Genomic DNA, 26,431 nt, shown 5'->3' with positions numbered 1-26,431 from the left:
GGTAGACCTGGCTCTTCACATAAACATCTTTGCCAAATCATACCTTTTTTTTAAAGATTTTATTTACTTATTTTGAGAGAGAGGGCGCACAAGCAGAGCGGAGGGGCAGAGGGAGAAGCCGACTCCCTCCTGAGCAGAGAGCCTGATGCAGAACTCAATTCCAGGACCCTGGGATCATGGATTGACCCACCCAGGTGCCCCCAAATCACACTCTTTTATGAGCACTACTGTTACCATCCTCTCTGTAAAAAGCAGATGATAATCTTCCTTCTACTTGCTCTCAGGAGCAATACTAGTATTGAAGTTTGTGAAACACTATTTGTCCCTCATTGCATCATGAAAACATGTTAATAACTTAACACCTCAACTATTTAGCTACCAGACTGCTGGAAACCACAGCTTGTGGAAACCCAGCTCCTCATGGAAAGAAAAAAACTTTTGAGTCATGCCATATTGGGAATATAGCAACCTTGAGCCCAGAGTTCACTGTTTGAAAAATAATGTACAAAGTGAAATTTAGTAAGTTTAGTTACCCATTTTCCTCTGACAATTTGGTAGTACGTTGGGAATGAATAGAAGGAAAGTTATCTGAGAAGCAGACTATTACTATAAGACTGAGGAAACATTAACTAGACTGGAAAGATAGGGCTGTAAATCACCCTTTAATATGCGAACCATTGGTCTTCCTTGTCTTCAAGGGTATGATATACAATACCTAATACCCAGAAGGTACTCTTGATTAAGAAAAGTGTGTGATAGGCTTTAGACAGAATTTCACAGTATTAGCTAACATGTATTAGCATTTAGTTGTGGTCATTGTCTAAAGGCTTTACATATATCATTGTATGTTATTACACTCAAAATTCTATGAAATAGGCACTGTTTTTTTCCTCCATTATTTATGTAAGTAACAGAGAGGCACAATTGCTCACCAAAGGTCGTAAGGCCGATATAAGTGGTAGAGTAGGTATTGACTCATCAAATTAGGCACTTGAAGAAGGACCTTAATACTCAGAGGCATGTATATTTATGAAATCTAAGATGGCCGGTGTTATGTTAAGTAAAAAGTTAAGGTCATTTAAATGTGTTACCTTAAAAAGCATTATTTTACCATATTTTTTTCTTCAAATGCTATAAAACTTAGAATTTCCTTTATTGCCAAATTTCTTTGTAATAACTTTTGGATAGATTATTCACATTTCAGTTATATATGTTGTATTTTGACAAAGTACAGAGATTACTGGTCAGAGGGGATCACTAGTAGTTGGAAAAGTTATTGATTAAACTAAACAGATTTCTGTGATGGATAGAACTCTTGAATAAGAACTCTAAAAACCTAATGAATGTTATCAACAGAGTATCGTACTACTCAGGGATAGAGAATAGCTTGATATGGTTTACTCACAATATAAAGGCTGCAGTTTTGTAGTAGAGAATGTCCTAATATTTTCTTTAGATTTCTCTTTTTCACATTAGCTTTTGTGGCATCATCTGAATACATATCTGTCGTCACTGAATTAGATTAATGTGATGGATCCATTTAATTCAACAGATTCTGTTGCTTTGGGAAAAATATTTTTTTAGGTTTACAAGGAGCCAGGAATAAAAGTGAAGAATTTAAATTGTACTATTTGACTGCAGGTATATAAAGAATTTTAAGATAAATGTATATAATTTGAATTCTTTAGTAATTGTTTTTTGTTTTGGAATTCAGATAGATGAGAGTGTGATTGTAATATAATAGGCATCCATGTTCCTACCACACAGCTTGAGGAATAAAATATTACAGATAAAATTGAAACCTCCCATGTACTCCATCAAATCTCATTCTACTTTCCATTTCTGCAGACATAACTATCATTCTGTTGTTCCTTTGCATGCTTTTGTAGTATTGTCACAAATACATATATACACACACACATATATACACACACACATCTATGTCTATATAGAGAGACTATATAACATATATTTAGTTTTTGTAAGTTTTTGATGTTTATAAGTTTTATATATATGGACTTTAGTGGACTTTGTTTTTTTATTTTTTATTTATTTTTATTTTTTTATTTTTTTTTAAGATTTTATTTATTTATTTGATAGAGAGAGCGAGAGCAGGAACACAAGCAGGGGGAGTGGGAGAGGGGGAAGCAGGCCTCCCGCTGAGCAGGAAGCCCGATGTGGGACTCAATCCCAGGACCCTGGGATCATGACCTGAGCCGAAGGCAGACGCTTAACCACTGAGCCACCCAGGCGCCCTGGACTTTGTTTTTTTAAAATCAACATTAGGTTTTGGAGATTTATTCATCTTAATAATACATGTAAGGTCTAGTTTACCCCTTTTCTTTTTTTTTTTTTTTTTTAAAGATTTTATTTATTTATTTGAGAGAGAGAGAGAATGAGATAGAAAGCACGAGAGGGAAGAGGGTCAGAGGGAGAAGCAGACTCCCCGCCGAGCAGGGAGCCCGATGCGGGACTCGATCCCGGGACTCCAGGATCATGACCTGAGCCGAAGGCAGTCGCCTAACCAACTGAGCCACCCAGGCGCCCACCCCTTTTCTTTTTCTTTTTCTTTTTCTTTTTCTTTGTCTTTATTTCCATTCAAAGTTAACATTCTGCTTCTCTGCAAGACAGCCTTGCCACACACGCTCATAGCAGCTTTTTAGTTCGCCTCTTCTAACTGCTGTATATTATTCTATTATATGAATATACTGTTATCCATTTTACTGTTATTGGGCAGTTTATTTCCAGTTTTTTACATATAATGATGTGTTATGTATCATCTTATGTACAAGTGTGAGAATTTTTCTAGGATGCATATATCTAGAAGTTGAATTGTAAATCATAGGATAGATTGCATCTTCAATTTTATAGATATTGCCAAAGTGTTGACCAAAGTAGTGTGGTTTATATTCCCTATAAAGTATATGAGAGTTCCCTGTTCTTTCAGTATCCTTGCCACACTTCATTGATTGGGTTCTTTTATTTTGCCAGGCTCATGAATATGAAATAGTTCCTCATTGTTTTAATTTGCATGCCACTGACCACTGAGTATTTCAGGTTATGGGTTTTTGGCAGTGGTTCCCTCCTCTTGTGAATTGCCTGTTTATAATCTTTGCTTGGTTTTCTATTGATATCTTTTTCTTATTTATTTACTCGTAGAAGTTCTTTAAGTATCCTGAATACTTTTGGAGGGGGGGTGGTTTATGAGCTGCAAATATCTTCTCCAGCCTGTAGCTTTTTAATTTTTCACTTGGTTAATGTTGGGCTATTTACTTAATTTTAGATTGTTGATGTAACTGGTTTTTAATTTAGTGTAATAATTTATCAGTATTTTCTTGTTTTTTTAAGTTTTATTTTAGTAATTTCCACACCCAATGTGGAGCTTGAACTCACAATCCCAACTGAGCCAGCAGGCGTCCATCACTGTTTTCTTTATAGCATATGCCTTTTCTTTTCCTGGGGTCATAAAGTTATTCTATTTTTTTTGTATAAATTTTATTTTTTTAAGATTTTATTTATTTTTTTGAGAGAGATCGAGAGAGAGAGAGAGAGAGCACAAGCAGGAGGGAGGGGCAGAGGGAGAGGGAGAAGCAGACTTCCCACTGAGCAGGGAGCCTGATGTGGGGCTCTATCCCAGGACCCTGAGATCATGGCACATGCTTAACTGACGAGCCACCCCATTTTTTGTAGAATTTTTAAAGTTTTGCTTTACACATTTGACTCTAATCCATCTAGTATTCATTTTTGGATTTAGTGTGGTAGTTCATATACCACAGAGTAATAGTTAATATTTTCTCCTGATTTGTATCGCTCTGTCCATCATATGCCAAGTTTCCTTAAAGGCAAGTTTCCATTTCAAAGCGATTTATGCCATTGTTCTGTTTGTCAACTTCAGTTATTTAATATCTTAGACTCCAAGGTATGGCATGATGGCAACTGCTCATACTTTCCTTTATCAAACATTTTCTATCCTACAAATCTAGAGCAGTATTGGGTTGTTAAACAACGAGGGTAGCAATCTCCATGAGGTTGCCAGGAAAGCAAAACAGAAAATAAGGTTGGATGTAGTAGGACTCTCTTTACAGACATAGTTATGGTATGAATTTGATTCACTTTAATATTTTAATATATAAAATTTGACCAACTATTTGTTATTTCCACCGAGGCTTTTCTGGAGTGTCTTTAAGACCCTCTTAGAGGGTTTACTACTTATCAACAATTCCTAATTATGAGTTAAGTAGTTGGCAGTCAGTTAAGAGAAAGAACAAAATTCTAAAGGGCCTAAAAGAGTGCCAGAAGGTCAAATGAGTTGGGCTCTGATAGAGGAAGTCAGAGTGCCAGTCTATTTCAATATTTTGCTTTGGGCTGGCCTTAATTTTTCTATGTCACTGTCTGTGCCATTGTTGGCAGGCATATTGACCTCTGTACAAATTTTTCACATAACTTGAAATTTCTAGGTCTGTAGTGTCATTTAATTTTTAAAAACATTTTATTTATTTGCAGGGGGCAGAGGGAGAGGGAGCAAGGGTCTCAAGCAGACTCCACACTGAGCATGGAGCCCGATATGGGGCTCAGTCTCACAACGCTGAGATCACAACCTGAGCTGAAACCAAGAGTTAGACACTTAACCCGACTGCACCACCCAGGCGCCCCTGTCATTTAAATTTTTTTTTTAATTTTTTTATTGTTATGTTAATCACCATATATTACATCATTAGTTTTTGATGCAGTGTTCCATGATTCATTGTTTGTTCATAACACCCAGTGCTCCATGCAGAACGTGCCCTCCTCAATACCCATCACCAGGCTAACCCATCCCCCCACCCCCCTACCCTCTAGAACCCTCAGTTTGTTTTTCAGAGTCCATCATCTCTCATGGTTCGTCTCCCCCTCTGACATACTCCCCTTTTCTTCCTCTCCTGTTATCTTCTTCTTTTCCTTTTTTCTTATAATATGTTGCGTTATTTGTTTCAGAAGTACAGATCTGTGATTCAACAGTCTTGCACAATTCACAGTGTCATTTAATTTTTTAAGTATATGCATTTTATTAATATGCAAACTCCTTTTTGATTTTTTTTTTCCTTTTGAGTATGGGTCACATTTTCCTGTTTCTTTTTTTTTTTTTTTTAAGATTTTATTTATTGATTTGAGAGAGAGAGCACAAGCAGGGTGAGGGGCAGAGGGAGAAGCAGGCCCTCCGCTGAGGAGGGAGCCCAATGCGGGGCTCGATCCCAGGACTCTAGGATCATGACCTGAGCCGAAGGCAGACGCTTAACCGACTGAGCCACCCAGGTCCCCCTTTCCTGTTTAAGTCTAGTAAATTTGAATTGTATCATAGACACTGTGAGTGTTACCTTATAGGCTCTGGGTTCTGTTATAGTGTTCTTGATTCTTCTTAAGGTAGTTGTTAGGAACTCAGTGTTTATGTTTCCCCTGAATTGTTGAAACCCTAACCCCTAGTGTGATGGTACTTGGAGATGGGGGTCTTTGGGAATAATTAGGGTTAGATGGGGTCATGGGAGTAGGGTCCTTTTGTTTTGTTTTGTTTTAAAGATTTTATTTATTAATTTGACAGAGAGACAGCGAGAGCAGGAACACAAGCAGGGGGAGTGGGAGAGGGAGAAGCAGGCTTCCCGCTGAGCAGGGAGCCCGATTTGGGACTCGATCCCAGGACCCTGGGATCGTGACCTGAGCCGAAGGCAGATGCTTAACGACTGAGCCACCCAGGCGCCCGGGTAAGGCACTTATAAGAACCACAAGAGAGCTTGCTCTCTCCACCATGTGGAGTGAGAAGACAGCTAGCTATCTGCAACCCAAGGAGAGAGCTTTTACCCAGACGCTGACCCTGTTGACACATTGATTTTGGATTACAGTTTCTGTAACTGTGAAAAAAAAGAATTTTGATTGTTTAAGCCACCTAGCTTATGGTATTCGTTATGGTGGTTCAGAGCAGACTAAGAGTTGATTTACTTGACTGTACTCAGATTCCATACTTTATCTCCTTGTGGGTAGCAAAAGTGTCTGTTCAGTTATTTTATTCTTAACTGGGCTGCTTGGAGTCTGCCCCATATGCACATTAGGTCTGCTAGAGATTTGAGCATAGTTAATACGCAGTATTTAGGATAGGCTTTATGTGACTTTCTCCTTTGAAGGCCTTTTCCCATCTCTTTCTAGCTGCTCTTGTCACTTTGGGACTTGGTATTGTGTTTTTTTTAAGCCAGTTAAGACTGTGAGATTTCTGTTGGGAGTTTTAGCTGTTCAGTAGTGTGGAGCAGCAGGGCTTGTTATCAGGCAAAAAGCCTTAAAAAATGGGAAACTCATATAGTGCTATTCGTGTAGACTCCAATCAGTTTCAGCCCGTTAGTTGTTTTTTTTGTTTTTATTTTGTCCAGATATATGGTTGTTATTTGTAAGAGGGTTAGTCTACTAGAACTAACATAGCTGGCAGCTCCTTTCTAATATTAATATGTAGAATCATAGAGTCTTTAGTTGTAAAAGTAGACTTAGTAGACTTTTTGTAAAAGACAAAGACTTATCTTGAAGTAGAATTTTTAAAGTAATCTTTTTTTCCCCCAAATTTTGCCATTAGCATCTAGGCAGGAAGGATATGCTGGTACTAACTTATGGAGAGAGTAAAATGTTAGGAGGTTTATTTATAATATATGTGCCCCTTATTGCTGAAAGACAGAGTTTATAACTTACGGAATTTTGAAGCATTAAAAAAATTGTTGAGATTTGACAGTGTGTCATGCATTGTGCTGAAACACCTTGCATGGATCATTTGTTTTATCTTTAGAGCAGCATTGTAAGGTAGGTATTGTTATTAGGTCAAAAGGTCAGAAACTTGCTTAAGGTTGCATGAATAGTAAACAACCAAGCTAGAGTTCTAACTCAGGTTACTCTGACTCCAGAATTTCTGTTCTTTAACCACTGAAGATCACAAAATTAATCTTTAAGTTTCTTTCTAGGGCTGGGGCACCTGGGTGGCTCACTCTGTTAGCATCGGACTCTTGATTTTGGTTCAGGTCATGATTTCAGGGTCTTGAGATTGGCCCCTTGTTGGGCTCTGTGCTGGGTGTGGAGCCTGCTTAAGATTCTCTCCCTTTCCCTCTCCCCCTCCCACCCGTTTGTTCTCTCTCTCCCTCCCTCTCTCTAAATAAATAAAATCTTTATTTTTATTTTATTTTTTTAAGATTTTTTTATTTATCTATTTGACAGAGAGATAGCAAGAGCAGGAACACAAGTGGGAGACAGAGAGGCAGGCTTCCCAGTGAGCAGGCAGCCCAGTGCGGGGCTTGATCCCACATGACCTGAGCCAAAGGCAGACGTTTAACGACTGAGCCACCCAGGCGCCCCTAAATAAAACTTTAAAAAAAGACTTCTTTCTAGTGCTAACATTCTGTTTGTAGTTAGTTTTTACTTACCTAAAACATTTAAGTTTAGGAATTTTCAGGTTTGTGTTTATAGTGTGCCACCTCTTGGTAAAACTCAGTAATGCAGCCGAGCAAAAAAAGAAGAGAAGTATAAAATTAGGAATTTATATATGTGTTTAGAATCCAGGGCACATTTCATCGGGTATCTGATGGCAGGGCAGAAACTCAGAATTTCAAAAAATGCAGAAACCTCTCATTGGAAAGGATTTATAACCGTCACCTGGGGTATGTGACTTTCAGGTGTGTGAAGCTGATCCCTAATGTAATAAATGAGGGCCATGAACAAGAATGCTGTTGTGTAGAGGGAATATATTTACATTTGACAGCTACACAAAGTGAAAGGCAGTGAGCCCTTGAAATAAAATTGTTGAATATTTAAGGTAGAGGAAACTGTAAGAGTCTTGAAACATGCTAATGCAGGCACAAAATTTGGTGAAAATTTGTGAGCATTAAGAGTGGTACAACTTAAATGACTTAGCAAGCCGTTTCACTAAAGTTTTGGATGGATTTGCCAATTGGAAACTACTATGGAAGATTTGAGGTTGTGAAGGGGTAGTACTGGCTGTTTAGAACAAGAATGGTAAAATGAAATTAATTTAGAGCAGCATTGTAGCAGACTAGGTCCTGAAATCCCAACAGCATTCCTGTTTTTAGTATGTATTTTATCAAAATACTCAAAAAATGAATACCTAAAGTGACGAAAGTGTCTTAGGTTGATGGTGATTGGAAAAGACCATTGTTTCTGGAAAAAAAGCTAGGTATATGTACTCAAAGTACTAGATTTTTTGTTCACTGGTATTTAGGTTTTATGGTTATATATATAATTTATTTAAATGCTTTTGGCTGGGGGTAGGGGCAGCGCAGAGCCTGATGAGGGGCTCAGTCTCTTGACCCTGAGATCAGACCTGAGCCAGAGTCGAACGCTTAAGTGACTGAGCCACCCAGGCGCCCCTTAAATTTTCTATTGAAATTCCTGCAGGAAAAATAACTTTGTTAATGAACATCTAAAATTCTTTAGGCCTACCCTTTTTCCCCCCATCATTGAAAAGCAAATCTTAATATAAGGATCTGCTGGGATGGTAGAAGTGGGTAGAGGTATATTAAGTATTGAAGAAACCGTGTAGAAGAATCTGAAGGGCTTGGCACATGCTTGTTGGATTGAACTGACTCAGTAGAGACATGAAAGATCCATGGTTTTATGGGATTCAGAGCATGGGTTGATATACCATGCCATGTGGGCCAAATCTGGCCAAGGCCTCTTTTTTATGACTTTGAGTTAAGAATGATTCTTACATTTTTTTAAGGGTTAAAAAACAAAATAAAGAATATGTGACAAGAGAGGGTATGTAGTCCAAAAAGCCTTGAAAAACATTTACCAACACTATTTGCTGATCCCCCATTTAGAGTATAGCCATACTTCTCTAGTAGGAAATTGAAGGAAGCATCAGTTTAACGGGAGAGGTGTTCTTTTGGGACCAGGTAAATTGTGCATGTTGTTGAAAAATAATGGTAGAGGTAAATTTGAAGAAAGAATTAGAAACCAGGACTGTATTAATACATTCTATAGTTTTTTTGTTCTTCCTTTTTTTTTTTTTAAAGACATCATGCTAAACTAAAGGATTTGGAAATTATCTCTTGTATCCATTCCTTTACTAGTCCAGGAGCCCATTGCCCCTCCCCCAAATACTGGTGGCTGTGGTTTACTTTTACTTGTCTCCCTTCCACACTAATCTTCCTAACAAGAGCTCTGATTATTTTTATGTTAGATGCTACTTGGGAGTCATTTTTTCCATATATAACTAACTCCTAAATTAAATGTCTGTGAAAATATTTTTATTTACATTTAGTAGAAAGACATAAGCTATGAAAGGTATATATACCTGTGATTCATTTTCAGGAGTATTTGAATGAATACATATCCAAAGTTTTGCAAACTTTACACTTAACTGGGCCATTAGTTTGTTGCTGTAGAGCAGTCATTTTGAAATCTATTGATCTAATTCCTCCATCCCTACCCCAACCCTGTTTGAACAACTGTAGCTAGAGTTGATTCAGGCAGGCTGCAGCTAAGGAGCAGAATAGGGGGAAAGCTAATACTAGTTAGCAGTAGTTAGGAATTAACAATACCTTTTAGGGAGAGACAGAACTGAAAGACACCAGGAGAAGGACATGCCTTCACTAGCCAGTGGTCCCAGAAGGAAAATGAGACATACTTGGAGCTCCCTTAAGCCAGCTAGACCTGAAGATGAAAGTGGAGCTTGGCTCTGCAGCTGACTGCCAGCCCAGCAGAAGAGGTAAAGAAAGGAAGAACAGATAAGGAATCTGAAGATCAGAGAATTTTGGAACTTGCCTGGGGTCACAAAGAACGTAAGCAGCAGAGCAGGGATTTGAATCTGACACCCTGACTCAGAAGCCTCAACTCTTAACTACATGGTGCACAGAAGTGAGGAAGAATGCTCATGTTGGGACTTTGAAAAACAAAAACCAAAAAACAATACCTTTTAAAAGTATGTTAGCACTTCTGTTTTTTTTTTCCGTGTTCAGAAAATTATATACAGAATGATCACGTAGGAATTCCCCTTTTAAAGTTATTAATGTATTTCTACTCGATGGCTTATTTTTTTAATTAAAATTTTTAAAAAAATATTTTATTTATTTATTTGACAGAGAGAGAGCACAAGCAGGGGGAGCAGCAGGCAGAGGGAGAGGGAGAAGCATGCTGCCCGCCGAGCGAGGAGCCCGATGTGGGGCTCGATCCCAAGACCCTGGGATCATGACCTGAGCTGAAGGCAGACGCTTAACTACCTGAGCCACACAGGTGCCCCTAGTCAGTGGCTTATTTAAAGCATATCGTCAAGTGGTCTTGAAATACTTACCTTAAATTTCTCTTAAAAAGTCAATCATGGAACACTACATCAAAAACTAATGATGTATGGTGATTAACATAACATAATAAAATAAAATAAAAAAAAATAACTGTAGGAAATTTGGAGTCAGGGCAAACTGTTAGCTGTGTGACTTTGGACAGTTTCCTAACTTATATGTCTAACTAGTCTCTGCCTCTATAATGTGGGGATACTAATAGTACCCAATTCATAGGATTACTGTGAGCATAAGATGAGTTAATGCATATAAAACATTTAGAACAATGCCTGACAAACACACTGCATCTACCACTTAAAGTTATCTCTTGTTATTTGTACTTTGGGCAAAGGGTTTACAAAGATGCAATGTCATCTGTGTTTTTAGGCAGAATCTTTTATGTGACATATGGGTAAATTATATGTGGATTGGGAAACTATATCTAGTAATAGAGGAGTCATAGCTTTGGGTTTTCCTTTGTGCAGTGACTCCTGAAACTGGGCATTTCCCTTGTGGGGGACCTTGGAATCTATGAGGTTGTTACAAGAGATAACTGGCTTTTGATGTTTATGAGACAAGGGCAGATCCTGTACCTACTCATTGTGTATCTTATCATCTTGCACTTAAGCTGTCTGCTGCATGGTTTATCTAGGGACTCCCACCAAAGTGGAATAGTTGATGCTGCCTTGTTGGCAATTTGTGATCCTAATCTGTTTTTCTAAGAGACCATGCCAAGTGTAGCCTATGGTATCATGGGAGTCTTCTTTGGGGGGGAGTCTTTATCTCTATTTGAGCCTAGGAAGACCCCCCCCCATTTGTCCTCCTTTGACCTTCATTTGTTACACAAAGCAAATTATAAACAACCACTATCTAGGATACCTGGCTTGGGTCAGCTGGAAAAGCACATGACTCTTGATCTGGGGGTTGGATCCTCATGTTGGGTGTAGAGAGTACCCAAAACACAATAAAACAACCACTGTCTTCAGCGAGTTTGCATTTGAAAACATATGCCTCAAGGCGTTTTATGAACTTGTAACTGTAATAGAAGATCACTTCTGAATAGTCTACCTCTGACTTATTCTAAATTAACTGTATTTTAAGGTTTTTTTTCTTTATCTTCATGTTGGGTTTTCAGAATCTGCAGATTGGTGTTTTTCGTCAATCTGGGAAATTCTTATCATCTCTTTAAACATTACCTTTTCCCATTCTTTCCCTTTTCTCCTTCTGGAACTCCGATTAAACATACATTTGACCTCTTCTGTTTTACATGTTTCTTAACAACCCTCCCTGCCTTTTAAACAGCTTTATTGTGGTATAATGCACATATTCTAAAATTTGCCCTTGGTAAGTATACAAGTTTGATGTTTTTTTAAAGATTTTATTTATTCGAGAGAGAGTATGAGCAGGGCGGTGGGGAAGGCCAGGGAGAGGAGCCGAGGGAGAGGGAGAAGCAGACTCCCTGCTGAGGGGGAAGGGGAGGAGGGGCTGTATCCAAGGACCCTGGGATTATGACCTGAGCTGACAGCAGACACTTAAACCGACTGAGCCACCCAGGCATCCCTTGATGGTTTTTAATACATTTATTTAGTTATAACCACCACAATATAGTTTTAGAATACTTCTGTCCTTTCACAGAGTTCTCTTGTATTTGTTTGCAGTTTATCACTATTCTTACTTGCAGCCCCAGGCATTTACTAAACTATGGTTTGTCTTTTCTAGAAGTTTCATGTAAATGCAATTATGTAATCTTATGTGCTTTACTTTTTTTACTTAATGTTTTTGAGGTATAGCAATGTTGCATGTTATCCTTAGCTTGTCCCCCTTACTGTTATAAGTAGTATACTATTATGTGGCTATTTGATTTTGTTGGCTGTTACAAATATTTCTTCTATGGACATTCAAATAGAAGTCTTTGTGTGGACATGTTTTCATTTTTCTTGGGAAGATACTTTAGAGTAGAATTGCTGGGTGATATATAAGTTTATGTTTAACTATTTAATAAATGACCAAACTTTTCCTATATTATCTATATCGGAATTACATTAATAAATGAACAAGCAGTAAGCATATAGCATAAGTATAATCACTAACCTGCCTTGTTTTTACAAACCATTTCCAATTTGTCTAAGACATGCAACCTTTAAATAACAAAGCACGGTATAATTTCAGTACTACTCCTGAATCCTGTGTTTTTTAATAATAGCATAATGAAAATTTCATGAGTTTCAAGTAGTAGGTTAAGTTGGTCTTGGTAGAAGTTCAGCCTCACATCGTCACATGTCAGAGCAGCACTACAAAATGATTTTTTTTTCAGGTTATAAGCAGAAGTCATATGAAATGCCTTGTCTTTACAGTTACAGCCGCTCTGCCTTAGCATCAGTGTATGGTTGTGGAGTGGGATAAGGATCTAGGATAGGAATAGTTTATATACTAGCAGTTTAACTGATATGGCCATTTAGGACAGTGCTCTTGTGATCCTGGGGATATGGTTCTATTACTCTGTAGTTCCATAAGGGAGTGAGGGGTCGTGGTGGAAACTGCATTTTTAAATAGTGTAAGCTTCATTAAGAAGGTGACGTTTACTCAAAGACTTGAAGGAGGTGATAGAATCGAAGTAACGAGGCAGGATGCAGAGACGCAGAGCACTAGGAACTTAAAGGTTATTGTAAGGACTTTGGCTTTTATAAAAACTCGAGTAAAATGTGAAGGCATTGGAGAGTCTTGAGTAGAGAAGTGATATAATGACATATTTTTAAAGATTTTATTTATTTTAGAGAGAGAGTGGGGGAGGGGAGAGGAAGAGGGAGAGAGTTCTAAGCTGACTCTGTGCCAAGTGCAGAGCCTGACACGGGGCTCCATCTTACAACCCTGAGCTAAAACCAAGAGTTGGACGCTTAACCAACTGCACCACCCAGGCACCCCTGATATATTTTTAAAATATTACTTTATGTTTAAGACTTAGCTAGGTTTCCATTTAGATCTTCATATCTGTTGCGTGGAAGAAAGTTGGAATCTTGGCAAAGAGTTGCATGACATTTAAGATTATGTGCATTAATAATTGTTAAAATCTGTGTTCCAAATTGTTGTATACCCAAATATGCACCGAATAAACTCTTTATATTCATTCAAAGAAAAAAATACTGCTTTATCTCTTTTGATGAATAGACTGTAAGGTGGCAAGGGTAACATGAGTGGATTCTGATAAGCCAGGCAAGAGGTGATGAAGATTTTTGCCTTAAAAAAAAATAGAACTGGAAGAATAGAGTTGGCATTTACTGAAATGGGGACGACTGTATAAGAAATGAGTGGATGAAAGGTGAGTTCGGTTCAGGCCATCTTAAATTTAAGATGCCTGTTGGACATCAAAATGAACCTGTTGAGTTGGCAGTTGGATATATGAGCATGGAGTTTAGGGAGGGTTCTAGTGTGGAAATACAAATTTGGGAGTCATCCAGTATATTGTGATAAACTGGGTGCGAGCACTGAAAGAGTGAATATAATTGGAAAAAAGTCCAAAGTCTGAATGAATATAATTGGAAAAAAAGTCCAAAGATTGGGGAGAAAGAAGGGTACCTGGGTGGCTCAATTGGTTAAGCATCTGCCTTCAGCTCAGGTCATGATCTCGGGGTTCTGGGATTGAGCCCTGCATTGGGCACCCTTCTTCAGCTCCCCCTGCTTGTGTGCACGTGCTCTGTCAAATAAATAAATAAAAATCTTAAAAAAACAAAACAAAACAAAAAAGACTGGGGAGAAGAGGGGAGGAATTAACAAGGGAGATAAAAGAAGTGACCAGTGAAAAGGCCAAACTAACTGATGAAGATGTTTAAAGAAGGTGAGAATGGCAACTTTGTTAAATGCTGCTAGATACATCAATGAAGATGAGTCCTGAAAATAAACCTTTGGATTTAGAGAAAGTCCTTGGTGATCTTGTTGAAACTTGTTTATTTCTTTTTTTAAAGATTTTATTTTATTTTTATTTGTTTACTTTTAAGATTTTATTTATTTATTTGACAGAGAGAGACACAGCGAGAGAGGGAACACAAGCAGGGAGAGTGGGAGAGGGAGAAGCAGGCTTCCTGCGGAGCAGGGACCCCGATGTGGGGCTCGATCCCAGGACCCTGGGACCATGACTGAGCTGAAGGCACGTGTGCCAAAACAAGAACCCTTACCCTTCTGTGAAAGCCGTGAGGCAGATATTGCCCGTCCTGTCCCACCTCCTGCAGCACCAAGACAGCAAGGTTCTCTCGGACACCTGCTGGGCCCTGTCCTACCTCACTGATGGCTCCAACGAGTGCATCAGCCAAGTGGTCAACATGGGGTCCTGCCCAGGCTGGTCCAGCTCATGAGCAGCTTAGAGCTCAATGTCTTGGTAAATGTCCCTGGTCCTGTCTGTCTCTGTCTGGGCCTTCAGATGAGAATGTGTGAGTCACACTCCCTTGAACAAGACCTCTCCCAACTCCGATCTTCCACAGTTGGGTCGAACAAAGCTTGTCATCTACATTTCCCTGGTCTCTGCTACTCTCTAGCGAAAGACTTGAATCTATTTTGATCTGAAGTCCTAGTGGATGTTAAATAACTCATTTGTCTTAATCTGATAACTAGAAAGTCTAGACAAGCACCGAATTAAAACAATCCCTCCACCCAGTAAAAAAAATGACTGAGCCACACAGGCACCCCTAAAGATTTTATTTGTTTGAGAGAGATAGAGAGCGTGCGCACAAGTAGAGGGAGTGGCAGAGGGAGACGGAGAAGCAGGCTCTCCACTGAGCAGAGAGCCCTATGTGGGATTCAATCCCAGCCCCCATCTGAGCCGAAGGCAGATGTTTAACCGACTGAGCCAGGCGTCCCTTGTTGAAACTTAAACTTATTTCAGGAGGGTGGTTGGCTTGAAAGCCTGACTGCAGTGAGTTTTAGAAAGCATGGCAGGAGAAGAAAAGGGAGAAACTTTTACCAATGATCTGTATTGTAGATGGAGGCAGAAACATGGAGTGTTAGCTTGAGGGGAAGGTGGAATCAAGCAAAGGTTTGTTTTGTTTTTTAAAATGAGGACAATAATGACATGTTGCATGCTGATGGGAATGAGTTAATAAAGAACAAAAAAAATTAAGGAATTGGTGGACAATGTCTTTTAGTGAGGTGTATGGGATTTAGGGCACAAGAGGAATGGTTGGACTTAAAATAGAAGTACATATAGTCGTAGGAAGGAAGGCAGAATATGTGGGTGTAGATACTTATTGGTGGATATATACGATAGAAGCTTGTACAAGTTCTGGTTGCTTAAATTTGCTCAGTTAAATGGGAAGTGAGGTCATCTGTGGAGAGTGAGAATGGGGAAGAAGGTTTAGAGGTTTGAGGAGAGAAGAAAGTAGTGTGAAATCATATAGGAGAATGAGAAAATGGACTAGGGATATATAGTGTGATTGTTGGGCATCATTAAGGAGCATTTGAGGTTTGTGGTCAGGGTTTTAAAGTGAAACTAGGGAGCATCGTTCTGTTTTGTCTAGTTACATTAACACTAAGTAAGCAGTTATGGAGTAGTTGGGCAATTAAGTTGAATCAGGGTTGGCTTTGCCAGGTGTATTCTAGAAGCAAACATGAATTTCTGGTATAGTTAAACTAGAGAGATCCGTAGGGGAAGCAGATTTTTCTAAGGAATACCAGACTTTAGTTAGAATAAGAAGGTGGTGGAGGGATTATGCTAAGTGAGTTTTAGAATGTAGGATATTTTGCTGATTCAGGGTGCTATGTTCTAGAGGTCATCCTGTGATTTTTATAACTAGGGGATCATGATGTAATTTGTTCCCACCTAAGTGAGTCTATTTAAAGAACCATTAGGGGCAGAACCATTTAACTCAGTTAAGTGGCTGCCTTAGACTCAGGTCACAAACACAGGTTCTGGGATCGAGCCCCGCATCAGGCTCCTTGCTCAGCATTTAAGGAAACGGATATTTTGAAATGGAGAGAGAATTTTGGCAGAATTTACCAGAATTAGTACTGAGGGAATAGACTAAGGTTTATTATTAGGGTACCTGAAGGATTTGAGAGGAACCTGCAAAACTTCACCCATCATAATATTGTCTAGAATGTCTCTTCTCTCAGAGGTTTCCTTTTAGAACATAGGCTCTTCCTTTTTGGACTGTCCTGATGATGTTGCTAAATTATATAGAGGATGGATTCCACAGTTTTTAATCTACCCTGTTATAATTTATAAGAGTTTCATCTGTCCCAGTACATAATGCCTCTTCCTTTTTAATCAGTCACCAGTAGCAGGATGAGGATCCAGAGTCTAAGAGTCTAAGGATCTAGGCAGAAACTTAAATAGTGGTATAAAAAATTAATTTAAAAACAACTTTTAAATTTTAAAAATTATTTCAGATTTACTGTAATTGAGGGAAGTGTGTTAATCTTCCACTGTGATCCTAGATTTGTCTTATTCTATTAATTTCTTGTGTTATATGTTTTGAGACTGTTTGGTTATACATATTTAAGATTGCTATCGCAATCTTGTGAATCAAACATTTGTAATCATGTAATAACCTACCATATCCCTATTGATATTTAGTGTCTATTTTTCCTGATACTAGTTTTCTTTTGATTAGGATTTGCTTAGCATCTTTTTCTGTCTGTATACCGTTAACCATCCATGCCCTTATGTTTTATGTATTTAACTTAGAAATAAAATATAGCTAGGTTTTATTTTTTTAGTTAAATCTGACAATCGCTTTTAATTAGTTTTTAAATGATCCACTTCCCAGGATCATACCATCCCCTCTCGAGGTATTTGGCCCGTATTGGGAATCTCAAACTTGATTTTCCTCCTCTCATTATGTGAAACAACAGTATTTTCACAGCATATTGATTTGTAATCATATCACAAAATCAATCACAGCATATTGATTGTAATCTAAATCACAGTGGACTTGAATGATTATTATATTTGAGGTGTGTTTTCTTCAGTAAGTCTTTATACTCTTGGTAAATAGTGAATTGGAAAAAAGTTAAATAGTATAGAACTATTTCTTTTTATGTACTTATCATTAAATTACATTGTACTATCAGTGAGTTAATTTATAAACTGTCTTTTAAAACTTTTTGTTTCAGTCCCAGAAATCCTGGATAGAAAGCACTTTGACCAAGAGGGAATGTGTATATATTATACCAAGTTCCAAAGACCCTCACAGGTAAGCATACCTTTGTTTTTTGGGTTCTTCTAGAAATTTAGATGTAAATTATATTGCTGTTTGCTTATTAAAAACCAAAATTATTAAAGTATTTATAGTTACTGTTAACTTCTGTGCTTACTGTTAATTATTCATTTCAGACTGAGAGGAGAGGGCACCTGGGTGGCTCAGTTGGTTAGTATCTGCCTTCAGCTCAGGTCATGATCCCAGGGTCTGGGATTGAGATCCGTGTCGGGCTCCTAGCTCAGTGGGGAGCCTGCTTTTTACTCGTGTGCGCATGCACTCTTTCTCAAATAAAAAAAATAAAATCTTAAAAAAAAAATCGAGAGGAGATATTAGCACAGTATCAGCATTCTGGAGTTCTTAATGTCGTTTACAGCATAAAAACCTCTTCAGAGTGTTACCCCATCCCTAAACTCCTCCAGATCATACTAATATATTACAAAGATAAGGCAGTTAAGACTTTTAACTGATTCACTGATAATGAGAACTTAAAATGTGTATTTATTTATTGAACATCTACTGAGTACCCAACACTATGGTTCATGCTAAAGAAATCAATACAAACCTAATAGTTCCTGTATTTGTCAAAATAATAGATACAGCTCAGCATCTGCTGGAAAACCTATCATCAGAGATTGTAGACATCTCTAATTGACTTTTTGATCTTTCACATGGCTTTGATAATAGAAAAATTTAAAAGGCACTAGTTAAAATTCAACAAAAAGTTGACCTCTTGAGGTATTTATTGAAGTAACATTTTCCATAATTTTTTTTCTTGGGGCCTAAAAATAGATAAAAGCTTTAAAGGGCAAATCAGAGAAAGAGTTATTTCCTAGAATACAGAAAACCTCTCTTCATAGGCACTTAGGAAAAATTAGTTGAGAAATGCATTTACAAGTTTTTTGAATCTTCTTACCTTTCTCATTTCCTATCAAACCTTGTTCTGTATCCGGTTAACTTCTCTGCAACTTTTATTTCCATTTGATATATGACTTTTATAAGAACATAGCCAAATTCAGAACTAGAACAAATAATCCTAAAATTTGAATGAAACCACAAAAGACCCTGTATAGCCAAAGCAGTCTTGAGAAAGAGGAATAAAGCTGGAGGTTATCCCAAACCCGTATTTTTTTTCTTTTAGTTCTTTTTTTAAAATTTAAATTCAGTTAATTAACATATAACGTATTATTGGTTTCAGAAATAGAGGTCAGTGATTCATCAGTCTGGTATAATATCCACTGCATCACATGCCCTCTTTAATGTCCATCCCCCCATCCCACTCCCCTCCAGCAACCCTCAGTTTGTTTCCTATGATTAAAAGTCTCTTATGGTTTGTCTCCCTCTCTGATTTTGTCTTGTTTTAGTTTTTCCTCTCTTCCCCTATGAACCTCTGTTTTGTTTCTTAAATTCCACATATGAGTGAGATCATATGATTGTCTTTCTCTGATTAACTAATTTCGCTTATCAGAATACCCTCTAGTTCCATCCATGTTGTTGCAAATGGCAAGATTTCAGTTTTTTGGTGGCTGAGTAGTATTCCATTGTGTATATGTATACCACATCTTTATTCATTCATCTGTTGATGGACATCAGGGCTCTTTCCATAGTTTGGCTATTGTGGACATTGCTGCTATAATATTGGGGTACAGGTGCTCCTTTGGGTCACTATATTTGTATCTTTGGGGTAAATCCCTAGTAGTGCAATTGCTGGGTTGTAGGGTAGCTCTATTTTCAACTTTTTGACAAGAAAAAGGAAAAAAAAAAAGACAAGAAATGATCTCCAGAGTGGCTGCACCAGCTTGCATTCCGACCAACAGTGTAAGAGGGTTCCCCTTTCTCCGCATCCTCGCCAACATCTGTTGTTTTCTGATTTGTTCATTTTAGCCATTCTGACTGGTGTGAGGTGTTATCTCATTGTGGTTTTGATTTGTATTTCCCTGATGCCAAGTTATGTTGAGCATTTTTTCATGTGTCTGTTGGCCATTTATATGTCGTCTTTGGAGAAAGGTCTGTTCATGTCTTCTGCCCATTTCTTAACAATCCCAGATTCCAAGATATACTGCGAAATTGTAATAATCAAAATAATGTGGTACTGGCACAAAAATAGACGCATAAGTTAATAGAACAGTATAGAAAGCTCAGAAATAAACCCGCACTTATATGGTCAATTAATATGTGACAGAGATAGCAAGAATATGCAGTGAGGAAAAAGACTGGTGTTGGGAAAAATGGAAAGCTACAAGCAAAAGAACGAAATTGGACTGCTTTCTTACACCATATGCAAAAATAAACTAAAAAAAACCCTCGAAATGGATTAAAGACCTAAGTGTGAGACCTGAAATCATTAAACTCCTAGAAAAAAGCAGGCAGTAATCTCTTGGACATTGGCCTTAGAAACATTTTTATGGATATGCCTCCTCAGGCAAGGGAGACCAAAGCAAAAATAAACTATTAGGATTACACCAAAATAAAAAGCTTTTCCACAACAAGAGAAACTATTTTTTTTTAAAGATTTTATTTATTTATTAGACAGAGAGAGACCTAGCAAGCGAGGGAACGCAAGTAGGGGGAGTGGGAGAGGGAGAAACCGGCCTCCCACCGAGCAGGGAGCCCGATGCGGGGCTTGATCCCAGGACCCCAGGATCACAACCCGAGCCGAAGGCAGACGCCTAAAGACTGAGCCACCCAGGTGCTCCAACAAGGGAAACTATTAATAAAACAAAAAGGCAACCTACTGAGTGGGAGAAGATATTTGCAAATGGTATATCTGGTAAGAGGTTAATATCCAAAATGTACAAAGGACTTACACAGCTCAACACCCAAGAAAAGTGGGCGGAAGACCCAAATAGGCTTTTTTCCAGAGAAGACCTACAGATGGCCAACAGATACAGGTAAAGATGCTCAACCTCACTAATCATCAGGAAAATGCAAAGCAAAACTTCAGTGAGGTATCATAATCTCATACCAGTCAGAATGGCTAGCATCAAAAAGACAAGAAATAACAAGGTGGCAAGGATGTGGAGAAAAGGGAACCCTCTTGCACTATTGGTGGGAATATAAGTTGGTGCAGTGACCGTGGAAAACAGTATGGTGTTTCCTCAAAAAATTAAAAATAGAAATACCATATGATCCACGAATTCAATATTGAGTATCTATCCAAAGAACACAAAAATACTAATTGGAAAAGATATATGCACTCCTTTGGTTTTGTTTTTGTTTTTTAAAGATTTATTTATTTGAGACAAAGAGAGCAGGAGGAGGGGCAAAGGGAGGGGGAGAGAGTCTCAAGCTGAGCATGGAGCCCTGGGGTTCGATCTCACCACCTGTGAGATCACGACGTGGGCTAAAACCAAGAGTCAGATGCTTAACCGACTGCACCACCCAGGCGCCACGATATATGCACTCCTGTATTTATTGCAGCATTATTTACAATAGCCGAGATATGTAAGCAACGTTAAGTGTTGCAACAGATAAACAAATAAAGAAGGTGCAGCATGTGTGTGTGTATATACACGCATATATATACACACACATATATACACACACACCAAATAGAATATTAGTCATAAAAAAGAGTGTAATCTTGCTATTTACAACAACATGGTTGGACCTAGAGGGTATCATGCAAAGCAAAATAAGTCAGAGAAATGTAAGTACCATATGATTATACTCATATGTGGACTCTAAGAAACAGAACAAACAAGCAAAAACAGACTCATAGAAACAGAGAACAACTGGTAGTGGCCAGAATAGACAGGTGTAGGTGTAAGGAATGGGATAGGGAGATGCATGAAGTAAGTGAATAAAATGAGTAAGTCACAGAGATGAAAAGTATAGCATAGGGAATATAGTCAATAATATTGTAATGTTGTATGGTGACAAATGGTAACAACACTTAATTGTGGTAATGCATTTTGGAATATATAGCATTGTTGATCACTGTTGTACATTTGGAACTAATATTATATGTCGACTATACAAAAATAGCAAAATTGGTAATTTTTTATAAACATATTTTTTTTAAGAGGCGGAAGTGAGAGAAGGGAGGGGAGGGGCAGAGGGAAAGAATCTTTTTTCTTAAAAATTGAGATATAGGGGCGCCTGGGTGGCTCAGTTGGTTAAGCGACTGCCTTCGGCTCAGGTCATGATCCTGGAGTCCCGGGATCGAGTCCCACATCAGGCTCCCTGCTCAGCGGGGAGTCTGCTTCTCCCTCTGACCCTCTTCCCTCTCATGCTCTCTATCTCTCATTCTCTCTCTCTCAAATAAATAAAATCTTAAAAAAAAATTGAGATATAATTTATATAGCATAAAGCTGACCATTTGAAATGTACATTTTGTTGGTTTTTAGTATATTCAAAAGGTTTTTACAAACATCACCACTATCTAATTCCAGAACACTTTTATCACTCCTAAAGGGAACCCGGTTCCTATTACCAGTCACTCTTATTCTCTTCTCCCCCCAGTCCCTGACAACAATGAATCTACTTCTGTCTTTATGGATTTGTCTGTTCTTTTTTTTTTTTTTTTTTTAAGATTTTGTTTATTTATTTGACAGAGGGAGAGAGACAGCGAGAGCAGGAACACAAGCAGGGGGAGTGGGAGAGGGAGAAGCAGGCTTCCCGCTGAGCAGGGAGCCTGATGTGGGACTTGATCCCCGGACTCTGGGATCATGACCTGAGCCGAAGGCAGACGCTTAACCACTGAGACATGCAGGCGCCCTGGATTTGCCTGTTCTGTACCTTTCATATACATAGACTCAAAAATATGTGGCCTTTTATGTTTGGTTTCTTTTACTCAGCATGTTTTCAAGCCATGTCCATGTTGTATCAGTTCTTCATTTCTTTTTAAAGATTAATTTTATTTTTTCTTTGTTATTTAAATTCAGTTAATTAACATATAGTGTATTCTTAGTTTCAGAGGTAGAGTTTAGTGATTCCTTAGTCTTTAATACCAGTGCTCATTATATCATGTGCCTTCCTTAATGTCCATCACCCAGTTGTCCCATCACCCACTCCCACCCCTCCAGCAAAATTTAGTTTGTTTCCTGTAATCATAGGAGTAAGATAGAGAAAATCTTAAGCAGGTTCCACACCCAGCACAGATCCCAATGCAGGGCTCTATCCCATGACCCTGAGATCATGACCTGAGCTGAAATCAAGAGTCAGACCCTTAACCGACTGAGCCACCGAGGTTCACCAAGGCAGTCATCATTAGTAACATTTTGGTGCATTTAATTTTAATATTTCCTCAGTAGGTTTTGTTTTAAAAGGTTGCTGTATTCAGTCTAGGTGTGAAATATTGTATGTGCTCTTTTACAAAATGTTATAGTAAATATGATATTGCAGATATTTTGTGAGAATGGTAGTTAATATTCTGTTAGTGTATAGGCCACAATTTATATACTTGTTCAATTATTGAGCATATTTCGGTTATTTTCAATTTTTAGCCATGATAAAGTAAAATTAGGCCATAATGAAGACCTTAGTGGATAAAACTTTCTTTGTGTTTAAGGTTTTTTTTCACCCCCCTTAGTCTATGTAATGCCAAAAAGCTTTCCAAAAGGATTAAAGCAATATACGTTATTACCGATAGTGGCCAGAATGCCTGCTTTACTGAATATTGACTAGAGTAACATTTTTCTTTATCTGCAAGGAAAAGTGATTAGTAGGAAACAGTATATGTCTTAAATTTGCATTTACTTGATTATTGAGAAAATATTTTTTATGTTTTTTAGCATTCCTTCAATTTTTGGTAAATTTGGTAAATGTTATTTAGATAATTAATAAAACAGATAAACCTTAATATCTCTTCCAGTCATTATTCCGTGAGTTTTTGAATTTCTTATTAATGATTAAAGATGTTTTGTTACAATGTAACATTACATTAAAAAAAAGATTTATTTATTGGGGTACCTGGGTGGTTCAGTCAGTTAAGTGTCTGCTTTCGGCTCAGGTCATGATCCCAGAGTCCTGGGATTGAGCCCCGTGTCGGGCTCCCTGCTCATTGGAGAGCCTGCTTCTCTGTCTCCCTCTGCTGCTCCCTCCCTCTCCCTGTGCGTGTGCTCTCCTTCTCTCGCTCTCTCAAATAAATAAGTAAAATCTTCAAAAAAAAAAAAAAAGATTTATTTACTTATTAGAGAGTGCCTGCATGTGGAGTGAGGGGTAGAGGGGAGAGAATCCTCAAGCAGACTCCCTGCTGAGCGCAGGGTCCAACATGGGGTTTGGTCCTAGTAACCATTACATTTCTTAACCAGAGCAGAAGTGACATTTCCCAGGTCACATGGCTAGTAATTCATAAAGGTGGGATTAGAATTTAGATCTCCTTAGTTCAGTGTGCCAGTTCTTTTTTTTTTTTAAAGATTTTATTTATTTGAGAGAGAGAATGAGAGAGAAAGAACATGAGATGGGGGGAGGGTCAGAGGGAGAAGCAGACTCCCTGCCGAGCAGGGAGCCCGATGTGGGACTCGATCCAGGGACTCCAGGATCATGACCTGAGCCGAAGGCAGTTGCTTAACCAACTGAGCCACCCAGGCGCCCATCAGTGTGCCAGTTCTAAAGTAAGACACTGTTCTTTCATTGGAAGAAAATTATGGTTTTGCTTTATTAACAAAAGAGATTGTATTATTGAGGAGTTATTTTCTATACTTTTGTTAATTTCGGTTTGCAGTAGAAATTTAACTTTAGGTGTTAAAGAAATATTCTCTTACTAAATATCTGGCTGTAGCCATCCATATGAGACATAATTTTCAAACACTGGTAGCTGGTCATTTCTTTCTATACTAGTTGAAATTTTTTTTAATAAGATAATATTTTTAAGTAATCTTTACATCCAACGTGGGTCTTGAACTCACAACCCTGAGATCAACTGTTGCATGCTCTTCCAACGAGCTAGCCAGGTGCCCTTATACTAGTTGAACTTGAAAATTAGGTTTTTATGAATAGGTTAATACATGGATTTACAAGATACCAAAATTTATAAATGAAAGTCCCTTTCTACCACTGTGCCTTAACTATAAATTCCCCTTCCTAAAGAAAACCAGTGTTACCTATTCCTCAGAATATCTTCCAGAAGTAGATACAGTCTTTGCATGTCCTAGCAGATGTGTATTTACTCCTCTCTCTCCTTTTAAGTACATACTCTTTAACCCACAGTGTTTATTATCTTGGCAATAACCACTGTTTTTAGTTGTTGCATCTTTTAAATTATATATCTGGATCATAGTTTGTTTTAGTAGTTCCTTATTTTTTTTAAAGATTATTTTTTTAATCTTATTTTTAAATCTTTTTTAATCTTATTTTTTAAAATCTTTTTAAAGATTTTATTTACTTATTTGAGAGAGAGAGGGAGCACAAGCAGGGGGAGCAGCAGAGGGAGAGGGAGAAGCAGGCTCCCCACTAAGCAGGGAGCCTGATATGGGGCTTGATCCTAGGGCCCTGGGACCATGACCGGAGCTGAAGACAGACGCTTAAGTGACTGAGCCACCCAGGCGCCCCTTAGTTTCTTACTGATCAACATTTTAGCTATTCTGTTTTTCTTTTTGTTATTAGAAAAAAAAAATGCTGTAGTGAATGAGTAACCTTTGTACATTAATTATTTTACACATGTGCTACAAATATTTTTTAGCCTATAGTTTTAGTATTGGTATTAGAGTTTGAGAGGGAGTTTACATTTTTTTCATTGTGATGGGTATTACCAAGTTGTCTTCCATCGAGATTGTATCAGTTTATACTCCCACCAGCATATAAGACTACCTGTCTTGGGGCGTCTGGGTGGCTCAGTCGTTAAGTGTGTACCTTCGGCTCAGGTCATGATCCCAGAGTCCTGGGATCGAGCCCTGCATTGGGCTCCCTGCTCGGCCGGAAGCCTGCTTCTCCCTCTCCCTCTCCCTCTCCCACTCCCCCTGCTTGTGTTCCCTCTCTCGCTGTGTCTCTCACTGTCAAATAAATAAATAAAATCTTAAAAAAAAAAGACTGCCTATCTCTATTCTCTTCAAGATACTGTCTTAAAGGACTAAAAAAATCTTTTCTAATCAAATGCCTTTTCATATGTATGTTTTTACCTGTGAACTAGCCATATGTTTTCCTTTTTTATGTAAATTTGATGAAACTCTATATTAGGGAAACTAACCTTTTGCCTGCAATTATTTTTTCCTGTTTGTCTTTAGACTTTATGAGTGGCATATTTTTGCCATGTAGAAATGTTGTATTTTTGAGTAGTTAAATCTGTCAATCTTTTTCTCTTTGGTTTCTGGATTTTGTCACAACTAGTTGTACTTAAAAACATGGAAACTATTTTAAATATGTGGGTGAGGGCATGGGTAAAATAGGTGAAGGGGGGAGTAGGAGGTACAACTGGTACCTGGTATTCCAGTTATAAATAATAATGGAGATAAAAGTACAACATAAGGAATATAGTTAATAATACTGTAATAACATTATATGGTGGCAGATGGTGACTACTCTTGGTAAATATTGAGTAATGTATAAAATCATTACACACTATGTTGTATACCTGAAACTAGTGTAACATTGTATGTCAACTACAATAAACAATGTGGAAACTATGTGAGTTAAAAAAATAGTTATTTGAGTGTATAAACCAAGGTATAAATGACATATCTATTGAACAGTTAGACTAAGCATATAATTTTCCTTTGATTTGTACTATTATATGGATTTTACGTAGTTTAAATTAAAAATTTTTTTTAATGTTAAGTAATAAATTTACCTTGTTTTATAGATGCCTTCCAGGATGTCAAATTTGTCAGCAACTCGTCAGGTAAGTTTAATAACAAAACTCTATTGCGTAAATTTTGAAAAATAAAACTAATATTTTAGAAGCATCAGTTAGGTGGGATAAACCTCACAGGTTATTACATTTGATTACATTTGAAGGTTCCTTAGAGTTGGGAGGAGAAGGATTGGGCGAGGCTACTTGAACTCCAATGAAGC

At 37.9% G+C, this 26,431-nt stretch overlaps 1 protein-coding gene across 3 annotated transcripts in view; it reads left to right on the top strand.

Annotated features, from left to right (window-relative positions):
- The window catches only part of TRPM7 (transient receptor potential cation channel subfamily M member 7), a 121,022-nt gene that overhangs the window by 6,988 nt on the left and 87,603 nt on the right, over positions 1 to 26,431 (top strand). For all 3 annotated transcript variants that reach the window (XR_012373622.1, XM_025883699.2, XM_073876982.1), the window contains exons 2-3: positions 17,397 to 17,476; positions 26,220 to 26,258. Coding sequence is in view for 2 of the 3 variants with exons in the window: in XM_025883699.2 (XP_025739484.1) it covers positions 17,397 to 17,476; positions 26,220 to 26,258 (119 nt within the window). In the remaining variant the exon portion in view is untranslated. The remainder of the gene's footprint in view (positions 1 to 17,396; positions 17,477 to 26,219; positions 26,259 to 26,431) is intronic.

This window comes from Callorhinus ursinus, unplaced genomic scaffold, assembly GCF_003265705.2.
Source record: "Callorhinus ursinus isolate GAN/ISIS: 27379988/994484 unplaced genomic scaffold, GSC_fseal_2.0 scaffold25, whole genome shotgun sequence".
Lineage (NCBI taxonomy): Eukaryota > Metazoa > Chordata > Mammalia > Carnivora > Otariidae > Callorhinus > Callorhinus ursinus.
This window is presented reverse-complemented; position numbering and strand designations above follow the sequence as displayed.